The 13,887-nt window shown below is 40.7% G+C and overlaps 1 protein-coding gene across 4 annotated transcripts in view; it reads left to right on the forward strand.

The window, feature by feature from the left end:
* The first annotated feature begins 704 nt into the window (after positions 1–704).
* farp2 (FERM, RhoGEF and pleckstrin domain protein 2) overlaps positions 705–13,887 on the forward strand; it is an 88,862-nt gene continuing 75,679 nt past the window's right edge. For 2 of the 4 annotated variants that reach the window (XM_039003012.1, XM_039003014.1), the window contains exons 1-2: positions 729–848; positions 8,071–8,321. In XM_039003012.1, the coding sequence (XP_038858940.1) occupies positions 8,121–8,321 (201 nt within the window). In that variant the 5' untranslated portion in view covers positions 729–848; positions 8,071–8,120. Of the gene's footprint in view, positions 849–8,070; positions 8,322–13,887 lie in introns of all 4 variants that reach the window. The other 2 variants (XM_039003015.1, XM_039003013.1) reach the window with 2 other exon arrangements.

A 13,887-nucleotide genomic window follows, 5' to 3' on the forward strand; every position in this document is an offset into this window, starting at 1 on the left:
GTAAACCTACAGGAGGGTAGCTCTCCAGGAACAGGGTTGGAGAGCCCTGGTGTAAACCTACAGGAGGGTAGCTCTTCAGGAACAGGGTTGCAGAACCCTGGTGTAAACCTACAGGAGGGTCGCTCTCCAGGAACAGAGTTGGAGAGCCCTGGTGTAAACCTACAGAAGGGTAGCTCTCCAGGAACAGGGTTGGAGAGCCCTGGTGTAACCCTACAGGAGGGTTGCTCTCCAGGAGCAGGTTTGGAGAACCCTGCATGATGCACTTCTTCTGATCAGGGCCAATAGGGCTCTGGTCAAAAGTAGTGCACTATATAGGGAAAAGGTTGCCATTTGGGAAGGCAGAGGAGATATAACCAGTCACTGTCTTGCTGCATTTCAGTTAGTTGATAATGTTCAGCTATTAATTTACTCTGCACCTAACTGTTTATTCTTACTATGTTTCTTGTTCTGTTTATACACATTTTATTTAATTGAACTGACATATGACAGAATATCATTATAACTTACTGCAATTTAATTATTTGAATGAAAATAAACTACAACGTATGAAATTGATTTGATTAATAACCGCAATATTTCTTATAATATTCCATATATCAGATTAACCAATTACAAGAACTTCCTTGGTTACTTTTCATCCAATCAAGATTTGTAAGGTAATTCCATAAATTCCCATATTCACCAATCGTAAGGGACCTATCAAATGCAATCTGAACCAATAAGAGAGCGAATTAGTTGTGTTCTATCCAATGACGAAGTGTCTTGTGGCTGAGAGCTGTTCCCGGAGACCGATCCAGTATATCGGATTCATTATTGGAGTTCCAGTATTTCAAGACGAAGGACAGAAGGTACGATCGCTTTATTTATTTTTTAACGGATTTATTGTTGCAATTTACTGTTGTTACTTTTTGTTGTTGAAACATTGATTTATCAAATGCACTACAGAAAGATACAAAGTAACGAACGTTCTGAAGTTACTCAATCAGTGGGAAATGCATGTTTTTTTTTTATGTAGGTTTCTCGTCGGTGTAACGTAAGTTTTTTTTTTTTCTTCGGCATAAATTATAACAAACAGTAAATGTCACTGTTTTCGAGGCTCTTGATTGCTTCTTAGCGCAAGTTAAAATAAACAATCACAACAATCTCATGGCCACTATAATTAACTTTGATTGCAAAAGCAGCTATAACCAGCAACTAACTAAGTTAATTTGTTTCACTTTCCCATCGGATATAGTGTGGCATATGTAAGTCAATCGCTGATCATTTTCATTAATGTTTTAATACACATGTGCTTTTTTATCGAGCACGATGTCAAATTAAATCGTTTTGCACTTAAAATGTCCGGTCGTACGTTGGACCAAATAAAAGTAGCATTTATGGGCGTGAGGTTGGCCAGGGGTTCTCCTGGGTGCAACATGCAGAATTCATTAGAAATCCAATATATTCTAAAAAAAATATATAAATCCATTGGAATATGGACAGGGCAGACAGGGTTTATCTGCAATGCAGATATATTATTATTATATTCAATGCAACGCATTGAACCACTGACGCAAACTGTCTTTAGAGTCACCATGTCGCGAGGCCTCAGGCGGAGGAGCCACTTACTCACTACTAACTTTACCTGTTGCATTTCTTTTCCACACAAGTTCAGATTTTGACTTCATTCATGCGCCATTGTGTTATTCATAGCTAACACGTAGTTAATCAATTGCATGTAGATGGTATTGTCAAAACAATGTTAAGCAAAGGCCCAAGTCCTACACAGACAGTGTGGAGATAGCCTACTACATTATGTGTTGACGTGTTCTGACTGAGATGCGGGTTAGAGTTTGAGACCCAAGAGTGCCAAGCGTCTCTGCCGACCAACCCTATGCCTTCCCACAAAAAAATGCCTCAACGGAAATAATTATATCAGAAATAGAAAGGTACTAAAATAAAAAAGAAAAGGCACGGGGGAAAGTTTAAAAAAAATATATTTTCATATTAAATGTTCTGTTGTATTTTAATGGACTGAGACTAAACCACAATAGTGCTATTTCAGTCCAAACTTTTCTCATCTCTGAAATCAACTCTCAACTGATTGAATGACAGACAGGGTTCCTTGAGAAAGGAGATATTGATTTGAATGAATCAAATCAATTCGGTTTAGTGACTGATTCCTCACGAAACCCAGACAAAAAAAATACAATTATTTGGGGGAATTTTACTAAATGGAATCAAGAATTGTCATTTGGAGGAAGAATTGTTGACATATTTGACATTTGAATCTAAAAGCATAATACATTTATAAAAATTAAAAAAAATCAAAGTTAGCATATATATATTTTTTTAATATGTGGAACTGACAGCATTTAAACTACTTTGTCTATTTGTTTCATATCTGCAATAATATCAGTAAAAAATATAAAATTCCCAGTTTATGCTACAATACAGTTTTGGGGTGTGTTTGTAAATTCAATCTGGTGTGTCAGAGTGCGCTCTGGGCGTTGAACATTTTCTGTTTGTAAATTCAGAGCGTTTCGCTCTTGGACTGTTCCCGAGTGCATACTGGACGCTCTGGACGATGAGTTGCGTTGATCTGAGCTTTCTGACCTCACAACGGCAGTCAAGCACCCAAGCTGACTGGCTAACGTTGGCTAGCTTGCTAACTACTTCCAGACAAATGAGAGAACACCTCACTCTGACTATTTTACTCTCCCTAGCAGAGGTAGTTAGGTTGTGTTCATGTTATCCAGAGCGTTGGTGACTGCAACTGTGCCGTTGGCAACAATTTCATTACGCTTTTTTGCCGACTTTTACTGACACAAGCCATATTCAACGAGTGTTGAGCATTCGTAAATTCGTCAGTTATTCTGCGCTGTGGCACACTCAGACGAGAGTGCTCTGAAATCGGAGTAGATAGCCAGAGTGAATTTACGAACGCACCCTTTAAGAGGTTTTAAAAATAGATTCTATTTGACTCAAAATTCCATGACTTACAGTAAGACATTGTTGGCAGAATAGATGGATGCAGTTCAATGCATGACTGATATAATTCACCAATACATTTCTTGGTAGTGCAAAATTTACGAATTGGTTTGCTAGCTAGTTATGCTGAGCTTGAACTGTTATCCAGTTAGCGTATCTCTTTCGTAAAGTCACTCTGGCTACTCCGATTTCAGAGCACTCTCGTCTGAGTGTGCGAGAGTGCAGAATAACTGATGAATTTACGAACGCGCAACACCCGCTAAATATGACCGGTGTCAGTAAAAGTTGGCACACAAAAAAGTTGTACAATTGTTGTCAGCAGCACAGTTCGTCACGAAATAACATGAATAAAGCCTAGTTAACAACCTCTGCTAGTGCGATTTTTTTTTTATTTCTTTTTAAATTTGTTAATTTTTCTATTTTTTATAAAGGTGGTCAGAGTGAGGTGTTTTCTCATTTATCTGGAAGTAACTAGCAAGCTAGCCAACTTTAGACAGTTAGCTTGGGTGCTTGACTGCCGTTGTGAGGATCGCTCGGATCAACCCTACTCCTCGGGCAGAGCGTCCAGTGTGCGCTCTGAATTTACGAATGTTTCAGAGCACACACTGACACACTGGAGGCAGTTTACGAACGCACCCTTAGTTGTCACTCAAATGTATTTGGCAGCGATCAAATAGGTGGGCAGTCAGGCAAGTTCCGATTCAGTTCTCAGAACGTGGGTTGGGACAAGCATGCATTGGCAGGCAAGCTGAGGGTTTATCTGATGTTCCCTCGTTAGATTTGAACTCATCTTGCTCTGGCTTGCATTAGTTGTCCATCTTGTTCTTGTGATTTAACTGAGGAAGAGAGCCTACCTTTTTTATGGTTGTTTGATCAATAGGACTAATGTTCTCAAATGTAAGAGGACTCCCAAGTGGTATTGACATATTTGCTGAAATCCTTCCAGGTGTATTTTGTGGCTTTTGGCAAATGTGTTCTAATGCTGTTTCATTTGCCAGTAAACACACAGTCCAGTTCAAAGTGAATGATGTCATGTTCAACTGTTGCTATACTGCTAGGGGTGGGCGGTATACCTAATTTTACGATCTACCGGTATTGATGCACATACCGGTTTGGCTTTTTTACTTTACCTTCTATAATGGTATTTGAATGTTTGGGATGTTAAATGTGATATGGGGCTGTTTAGTTGCACTGGGGTGTAAGGCACTGCATCTCAGTGCTACTACACACCCTGGTTCGATTACAGGCTGTATCACAACCGGCCGTGATTGGGAGTCCCATAGGGCGGCGCACAATTGGCCCAGCGTCATCCGGGGTTAGAGTTGGCCCGGGGTAGCGTTCTCCGGTTTCCACACAGACCTATCCCCGTCACTCAACGAGCACATTTTGTTTTTTTCTTCGACCACGAGACTTACGTTCAGTCTCCATGTTGATGACAACGATGCCGTTTTCATTTTCCTTCTTATAAATCCATTAGCGTTCTATAATTTGTTTCTTATTTCTGCAAATGACTAGTTTTGTCTATTCTTAGCTGGTTTGGCCCTAAATCGTGTTTAGCCTCTACTGCTAGTAAATGTACTGAGTCAGAGCAAACGTAACTAGCTATACAACATGATAATACCGGTGATGATCCAGATCCCACTCTGGAACTTTAAACAATGCCACTTTAATAATGTTAACATGTATCTTACTCTACTCATCTCATGTGTGTAAATACTGTACCTTTTTATACCATCTACTGCATCTTGCCTATGTCGTTCGGCCATCGCTCATCCATATATTTATATTTACATATTCTTATTCACCCCTTTTAGATTTGTGTGTATTAGGTAGTTGTTGGGGATTTGTTAAATTATTTGTTAGATATTACCGCACTGTCGGAACTAGAAGCATAAGTATTTTGCTAAACTCGCATTAACATCTGTTGTGTGTATGTGACCAATACAATTTTGATTTGAGTTGCCCGTAGAGTATATTATGTTCAACAATATAACTAAAAATGAGCTAAATCAAAAATGGGAACATTTTCAATATTCATGTTTTATATTTTTCAATAATCATAAATTCATGTAAAAATGTATAAAAAAAATGACATCAAAATACTACTTGTATTTCCTGGTCTTTTTTGTTGTCTGGGTTTGGTGAGGAATCGTTCTTATGACTAATACTATCTGTAGTATCAATGTCTTTCAAGTTTCTTTCGGATATTATTGTGAGCAATCTACGGAGTAAACGTAATGCATTTTCTACAGAAGTTTGAGAAGGAATTGGTTTGTTTGATTGTAGAGGGTAAATCAGGGCAGGCCATGATAAGATATCCTAACCATGCCTCATTGGTACCTCCTACACACTTGTCACTGTGTGATGAATGGTTTTAAAGGTGAAAGTAGTCATTTCCCCTTTATTTTTCTGACATCAAGAGGCTGTGCTTAGCCAATTCATTAGCAATATTGCTATCTCAATTCCAGATATGACCTTTGATTTTGTGTTGGTTTTTTGTATGAGTCATCCAGAAATACCCCAACCTTCGTAAAGTTCCAATGCAGCTGTTTTTTAGCTCAATATCAAATCCTTTCTAGGTAAAAGTTAAGTAACTTACTGTGATGTGTTTTTAAAATTTTAAATGGCCAAAAAAAGAATCACAAATAGCTTCCTGAGCAATTTCTCAAGCAACAATTTCTCAAGCAACAATTTTGCTAGGGCTGTCTGGGAGTTGTCTTAGTGAGGAGAGTAAAATGGAAAACTAGCTGTTATTGGCAAGAGGTTTGGCACTCTTCTTTATTGGTGTTAACTAATTTACTGCCTAGTGATGTCACCAGGCCAAAACTCCATCCCAACAAGACGGGCTGAAATTTCAGGTGTTCTTTTCAAACAGCTCTTCCACTAAAAGGGCTTGATCATTTTCACAATATTTATTCCAACCTCATAGTGTGGAAGTATATATAAAACACAGGAAAATCATGTTTGACTGCACTGGGCTTTTAAACATATTTAATGCAGAACTCTGATACCACAACCTTTTTTTTTTTTTTTTTAACTCTCTCACCTTTCAAACAGACTGTTTCTTTCTAACTTTTTGCCGACTTTTATTTTATTTTTGATAGGTATTACTGGCAACGAAGCCTGTACTTTAATTTCCTGCAACCAACCTAGTCGTGATTGCGGTAATGTATTTAAAACTCCTGCCAACCCCGCACTTAACGTCACCTTACATCTTACCGTCTTGTGCACGTATTAACAAAATTAACATTCTATTGTTGTCTGACATCAAACTTGTCCTTTAATATTTATTAAAAACTATAAACACAAAAATGGCAGTCTGCATGACATCGCAGCAGCCTGGTCCAAATAGTGATGTTACGTGCTCTATTTTCTGCACCAAAAACCCCATCCAATTTAAAATGTATTTAGGATAGCTATGTCGGTATAGCAAGCCAGGAAACTAAAAGCAACTTTCTCTAAACAATGTTTTGGTTTGCGTTAGCTTGTTAGCTAATGTAGCTATCTAACATTAGCTGGCTAGCCAGCTCGTATAATACCAGAACATATCTGACAATGTTTTGAGTTTAACTTTTTTTATTCACCATAACAGGAAAATTTAAGACATTACAAGGTAATTATATAAAAAAATATATTTACAAATATGGCGAGCTGCTAGCTTACTAATGTGAAGAAACTAACGCAGTGGATTTCTGTCGGATGTAAAGCGTGCTCTTACAACGATTGCAACGAGGGTCGAACTTGGCTAGTCCAACCAAACAATTGTGCTCGCATACTCCTTTAAAAAGAACTTCGCTTGGAAAAGTGAGAAAAAAAGCTGGAATTATACTGTTTGACTACGGCGGCTCAAAATGGACAATCTAAGAAGACTCAAGAAATCTGTCATTCGTTTTTTTCAGTTTTTGCTGGAGAAATCTTAGTCGCACAATCTACATCTAACTAAGATGTTTGGTGCAGCAATTTCCAATGTGCATGAAAGTGGTGTCTTGTTGAATGACAAACATTATTGAAGAATCCCTACTGTTGACCAATCACCGACGAAGGAGCGTAGATTTCGGCTCCAAACTTCGGTTTGCCTCCAGGAAATTGTATGACCGAACAGCTGAAGCCCAAAACAAACAAAAACATCACAAAATGTCATCAAAATATATACACAAACTCTACCGAACTGTTTCGGCTGGGAAGAATGCGGAGCCCTTTAGCCTCTGGAATCCGAAGGTTAGCAATGCTAACAAGGACATGTACAATGCTAGAATGCTAACGAAATGCTAACCTTTTTACAGTCTCCGACCTAAAGTACTTGCAAAAATATTAGACAGCAAGTCTCTTGATCCAGGAGGGTATTCTCTGCTGTTAGGCTTTGAAGTGAAGCCTGATTTTTTTGGGGGGGGAATACGCTAACATTTTACACAGTTAACTTAATAGTTCTAAGATATCTAGCTGGTAAACATTTTAGTTGTGAATTCCGTACTGTAACTAGATCACCTGGTACGTGCTGCACCACAGTGAGAGACTCACAAGGCTCCAAGTCTCTCGTCGTTGTGTGCTTGTAAACAAACACTACTGGTAATCTTCATAATGAAAAACTGTGGCATGTGAAATGAAGAACGCTAGCTTTATCTCCTAACGTATTGCACAAGTTGACTGCAGGTATTTACTTAAAGTAACTACGTGTGTGTGTGTGTGTGTGTATATATGTATATGTATATATATACATATACATATATTATTATTTTTTTAAAAAGCTTTCAATAAATAGATTCAACGGTATTGAAAAACCCTCCCGTGGCAATTTCGATATATACGATATATATGGTACACTGCTCAATTCTAATAAACATTGACCAATACATTTTCACCCAGTTCTTTCTCTCTTCAGTGGTAAACAGTTTGACATGTTGATTTGACCACTGCATCAAAAAATACTTGTATCCTTTGTTGTCAAGCAGAGATGCCACCTGCCTGAGATCTGATTTATCCTGAGGCCTGAAGATCCTTCATTCTAGAAGCCTATTTACATTAGTTGCTGTCTTTTGCAGCACACCAGATTTGAAACTTTCCTACTTACTTTGTCCTTGCTTTAACTGTCTGTCTCTGCAGGAGTGAGTGACCCAGTGGGCTGGTTGGTGTGAGGGGGCAGAGCAGCAGCCATGGGTGAAATTGAGGGTTCCTACAGGGCCATACAGACCCCTGGCACCCGGCTGGGGGCCCAGTTCAATGCTGGGATCAGTACCTTGGAGCCGGGCCAGAGCCTCAGTGATGCCTTGGGCCCCGGGGGTAGGAGCCCAGGCAGAGGACTACAGCTCAGGGTCCAGAGCCTGGACGACTCCCAGGAGTTTTACGACTTGGAGGTAAGTTGCCCATTGACCTACTAATTCACGTTTTGCGGTCATGCTAGTTCTTGACGACTCTTTATTGATCTTCAGAGGGGAAGTTGGATACCACTTGTAGAACAGATCCACGCAGCTTCGTTATATGGTCATAATTAAATAAATACAAACGCATATTTTGTTACATTTATGGGGAGATCAAAATGCAATGCATGACTTTCTGTTGGTCAGAAAAATCCCGTTGCAACCGTGTCTTTTCCCCTTTGTCAAGTAAGAGAAGCCATTCTGTAGCAGGCAGAACAGCACGTCGTCTCTGACTCTGATGGTGACAGCTGCCACATGGCTTTGGTCCACAAATCCCTCCCCACCCCCCTTTAAGACCGCTTACTGTTGGGATGCCCTGGTGTTACTTTAGTCTGATTAACACGAGGGAGTTGGGATGACCCTGGTGTTACTGTATTCTGTTTTACACGAGGGAGTTGGGATGACCCTGGTGTTACTGTATTCTGTTTTACACTAGGGAGTTGGGATGACCCGGGTGTTACTGTATTCTGTTTTACACTAGGGAGTTGGGATGACCCGGGTGTTACTGTATTCTGTTTTACACTAGGGAGTTGGGATGACCCTGGTGTTACTGTATTCTGTTATACACTAGGGAGTTGGGATGACCCGGGTGTTACTGTATTCTGTTTTACACTAGCGAGTTGGGATAACCCGGGTGTTACTGTATTCTGTTTTACACTAGGGAGTTGGGTTGACCCTGGTGTTACTGTATTCTGTTTTACACTAGGGAGTTTGGATGACCCGGGTGTTACTGTATTTTGTTTTACACTAGGGAGTTGGGATGACCCTGGTGTTACTGTATTCTGTTACTGTTAATGCTACTGTTACTCACCAGTGCACTGTTGTCCCTACTGTGGATGTGATCTATGCCTCGCTGCCCTGTGGTTTGGCTGTTTGGTGTAGCCCGGGCAGTGGCCGGTCGGTCGTTTGGTGTAGCCCGGGCAGTGGCCGGTCGGTGTGGGCCGGTCGTTTGGTGTAGCCCGGTCAGTGGCCGGTCGGTGTTGGCCGGTCGTTTGGTGTAGCCCGGTCAGTGGCCGGTCGGTGTGGGCCGGTCGTTTGGTGTAGCCCGGTCAGTGGCCGGTCGTTTGGTGTAGCCTGGTCAGTGGCCGGTCGGTGTTGGCCGGTCGTTTGGTGTAGCCCGGTCAGTGGCCGGTCGGTCGTTTGGTGTAGCCCAGTCAGTGAGGTGTGGTCATGACTGCAATATGATGGCCTCATTTCCTTACTCGTTCCTTTCCACCTGACCAAGACATCTATCCTTCCTGTACTTTGATGTTCCTCCAGTCTGTGCTGACTCCTCTTCTCTCTGGCCCGTAGTTGGGTCACAGCACACTGTCAAGTTGAGCAGACAACGACGTCAATTAGGCCTCTCCCAAATACTGTCAGGAAAACTAAGTCACTATGGAGAGATGGAAGAGAGGGGAAGCATGTGTTTGTCACTGTTTTCTTTACACATGCAAGCACGGTTTTACAGTTCACACACAAGACTATGGCTATGAGGCAATGCCATAGCTGTATATTTGAGGAGTTGAGTTTTTCTACAAAATATGTTGTGTTTTTGTAGCCTGTAACCCCAGAGGCGCTAGTGGTAGGCCAGCATTTTGTATCATGCGGTGTGTGGGTGGGTGGCTGTTAGGGGGGGGGGGCGACACTGGCTTTGACCCTGTCAATAGTCAAGGCCACCACTGAAATCTAATGCATGGTTACTCTCTAGTGTCTCCTACTCAAGCTACTGGTCATTAAAATGAACTCCGGCTAAGGGAGCTTTGCCCTGCTAATTATACCAGGACATAATAGAAGTAATAATACATTGGGTTCTGATGGACTGGCTCTTAGGCTAGCCTTGGATAATGATTTGCTGCTGTCTTGCGTAAGGTTTTAGCTCCCCACTTGCCTTGTATTTGTGGCTGGCTTGCTGTTTGTCTATCCTCTGCCTGCCTGTCTCCCTGGGTGGCTGATTTAGCTGGCTCTGGCTGGCTTGGTGGTTGGTTGGGCTGGCTGTCTCTCTGGCTTGGCGTGTGCAGGACCTCATTCACTAGGCTAATAGGAAGTGATGAGGAAGTCACTACATCACGCCACGTTTCCTGCTCTCTGGAGGGAGAAAATCCATCCAAGTAGAGTTTCCACTATGAATTAACACTGAAGGACTCAGTCAGTTACCACTTGGTCTGTTGTGGTGACCATATTACCGCCACACTGGTGGTCACGAGTCATGGAGTCAAATTCCACGTGACTTTTTATTCACCATAATTAGGCTTCTCCAAGCTCTGATGCTGCTGATGGTCATTAGTAGCCAACCAAACTTGCTAACTGCCTGGTACAACCACAGTGTCTGACATCAATGCAAATGTAATCGCAAATCTAATCAAACACTTCTTGAGAGCCCATGAGCTCATTGTGCGCAACATTTCTATAGGCTATGGAATTGTGAGAGAGAAGGGAGTGATGGCCTCTATTAAAAAGAGGGTCCCATCAGCTTTCTATAGGCTAGGCCTATTATATTTATTTATCAACTTTCTTAATATGAAGCACATTGCTTATCTTTACTACAGGAGTATAGCCTACCTGGCTGGCATGAAAACTAACCATGGGAAAGCGTCCTCCATTCACTATTTTTAAGTGGATAGATGACAGGTATTTTTTTCCCCCTTCCTCTGTTTTGAGACGTGTGCATGATAAAGTTCCATTCTAAATCAAATATTATTTAGTGCATTTGGCCAAACTGATTAATTGGGGTAGAATGGTCAGTGAGGTGACCAAGAACCCAATGCTCAGACAGACCTCCAGAGTTCCTCTGTGGAGTTGGGAGAACCTTCCAAAAGGACAATCATCTCTGCAGCACTCCACCAATAAGGCCTTTATGGTAGAGTGGCCAGACGGAAGCCACTCCTCAACAAAAGGCACATGACAGCCCACTTGAAGTTTGCCAAAAGGCAACTAAAGGAATCTCAGACCATGAGAAACAAGATTCTCTGGTTTGATGAAACCAAGATTAAACTCTTTGGCTCGAATGTCAAGCGTACCATCTGGAGGAAACTTGGCACCATCCCTATGGTGAAGCATGGTGGTGGCAGCATCATGCTGTGGGAATGTCTCCCGAGTATCCCGCTGAAAAACAAGTCAGGATTGACTACAACCACTAACATTTTTGATGTTAGTGGTTGTATTAATTTGGGATCTATTGCATCCCACAACTGTCTCAGACTGTTTGAAATATTTATTTCTCGCACAGAATAGAATAGGTCGACTGTTGTACAATGAGGGATAGTAGATTAACATAGACTAGTGTTTTTGAGGTTCGTTAGGTCTACTCATCTTGTTGGATGACGAAAAGTAAATGTGGATAGTTTTTCTATTATCTTCAACATGAATTCAATAATGACGGGCGCTGTTGCGTCCTCTGTGTCTGTCTTCACTTGTAGCCTTTGAGAAAGACCCGATCACATGACGGGCATTGGCTAATAAGAGCTGAGATATCTGAGAGAGCCATGGAGTGAGGGGTGCTTTGGAGCTCGCAGCTAGGAGAAGGGAATTATAATTATTATATTCAGCCCAAGGCACAACGGCCACTGGCTGCAAAAGGTATGGATTTTTTTTAGGGGGGTGGGCATTACAACCACAAAAAGGGGATGCCGCTGGGAAATTCGAGGCATTATCAAGTGCTTGTCAAATTGTGAATGAGAGACTGATGAAGTGTGTGCAACCGGCGCAAAAAACAATGCGGAGGTCATGTTTTCCATTGAACTTTCTTCAAGTCATTAGTTGCATCATGCAGCCTTACAATGTATTAAACATCAACAAAACATATAGCCCAATGTTTGTATCACAGCTAAAGTTGCATAAATAACTCTAAATGAAGTATATAGGAGTACCTATTTCTTTGTGAACCGCTCAACACAGAATAGCCGCATGTGCGACACTCCCTCATCGTTTGGAGAAAATATCCTTTATAGTTTATTCAGCTTTGTTCAATTGTATTCTTCATACTATAAAATAATGCCATGGAATTTTAAGCAAATCTTGGCATGGGGACACTGCTGAGACAATATAACAAACACAGACAATATAACAAACACGACCCAGATTATAATTTTTTATTGAACCTTTATTTAACTAGTCAAGTCAGTTAAGAACAAACTCTTATTTACAATGACGCCAAACCTGGATGACGTTGGGCCAATTGTGTGCCGCCCTATGGGACTCCCAATCACGGCCAGTTGTGATACAGCCTGGATTTGAACCAGGGTGTCTGTAGTGACGCCTCTAGCACTGAGTTGCAGTGCCTTAGACCGCTGCGTCACTCGGAAGCCCGAGATGTAGCATGGGGACACTGCTGAAACAATATAACAACCGTAACGCTGCTGAGATGGACACTTCATAATCTTATGCACCATATGCTGCTGGACACAAGATACAAATACAATTTATTAATTTGTGTGGCATTTCATTAACACACGATTCAACCTAGAGAATTGCTGCTGTTGAAGTGTCCCAAGGAATCCGTTATAGTTTATTTTATAAACAACTGCAATGACGACTGTTTATAAAAACAGAACTATTATAAACGGTTTTAAATGAGGAAAACAAATCCCAGCAGTGGTTATTGAAGTGTCTTTTTGGGGGGTTTCTGTACTTTATTATTTATATTTTTGACAACTTTTACTTTTACTTCACTACATTCCTAAAGAAAATACTGTACTTTTCACTCCATACATTTTCCCTGACACCCAAAAGTACTTGTTATATTTTGGATGCTTTAGCAGGACAGGAAAATGGTCTGATTCACACACTTATCAAGAGAACATCCCTACTGCCTCTGATCTGGTGGACTCACTACACACATGCTTTGTTTGTAAATGATGTCTGAGTGTCGTAGTGTTCCCCTGGCGATCTGTAAATGGGGTGGGGGGTCTTGTTAGCTTAATATAAGGAATTTCAAATGATTTTTACTTTTGATACTTAAGTATACTTTAGCTATTACATATTATTTTTCTTTTGATACTATTTCAAACCAAATACTTTTAGTCAAGTAGTATTTTACTGGGTGACTTTTACTTGAGTCATTTTCTATTAAGGTATCTTTACTCAAGTATAACAATTGGGTATTTTTTTCCCACCTCTATCTGCTCAGTGACACTGAGGGTGGGATACTAATGTAGCTCTCTTAAGACAGAATGTCCCTCACTAAACGTGTAGTTCGTTCTTCTAAACTTGTAGTTTCCTAACGTGCCATTGACTTTCATTTAAGATAGCTGGCTAATGTGTTTAGTAGTAGTAATACATAATTCCATGTTTCTAGAAGTATATGGAGTAATGATTTATCAGAAAGTAGGTATACACCATGTATTTTCTGGTTGGCTAATAATTCATCTAGGTTTGTGCTTTTTTGCCTACAAATTACCCATGAGACAGGATGAGGATATGATGAACACGGCTTTAATACTCTACTCTTTATAGCTACTATGGCTTGTAATTTTAATCTTGCTTGAAATTTTCCCATGTGGACTTTGTGCATAAATAGATACTA

Source organism: Salvelinus namaycush, chromosome 10 (genome assembly GCF_016432855.1).
Source record: "Salvelinus namaycush isolate Seneca chromosome 10, SaNama_1.0, whole genome shotgun sequence".
In the NCBI taxonomy this organism is placed as follows: domain Eukaryota; kingdom Metazoa; phylum Chordata; class Actinopteri; order Salmoniformes; family Salmonidae; genus Salvelinus; species Salvelinus namaycush.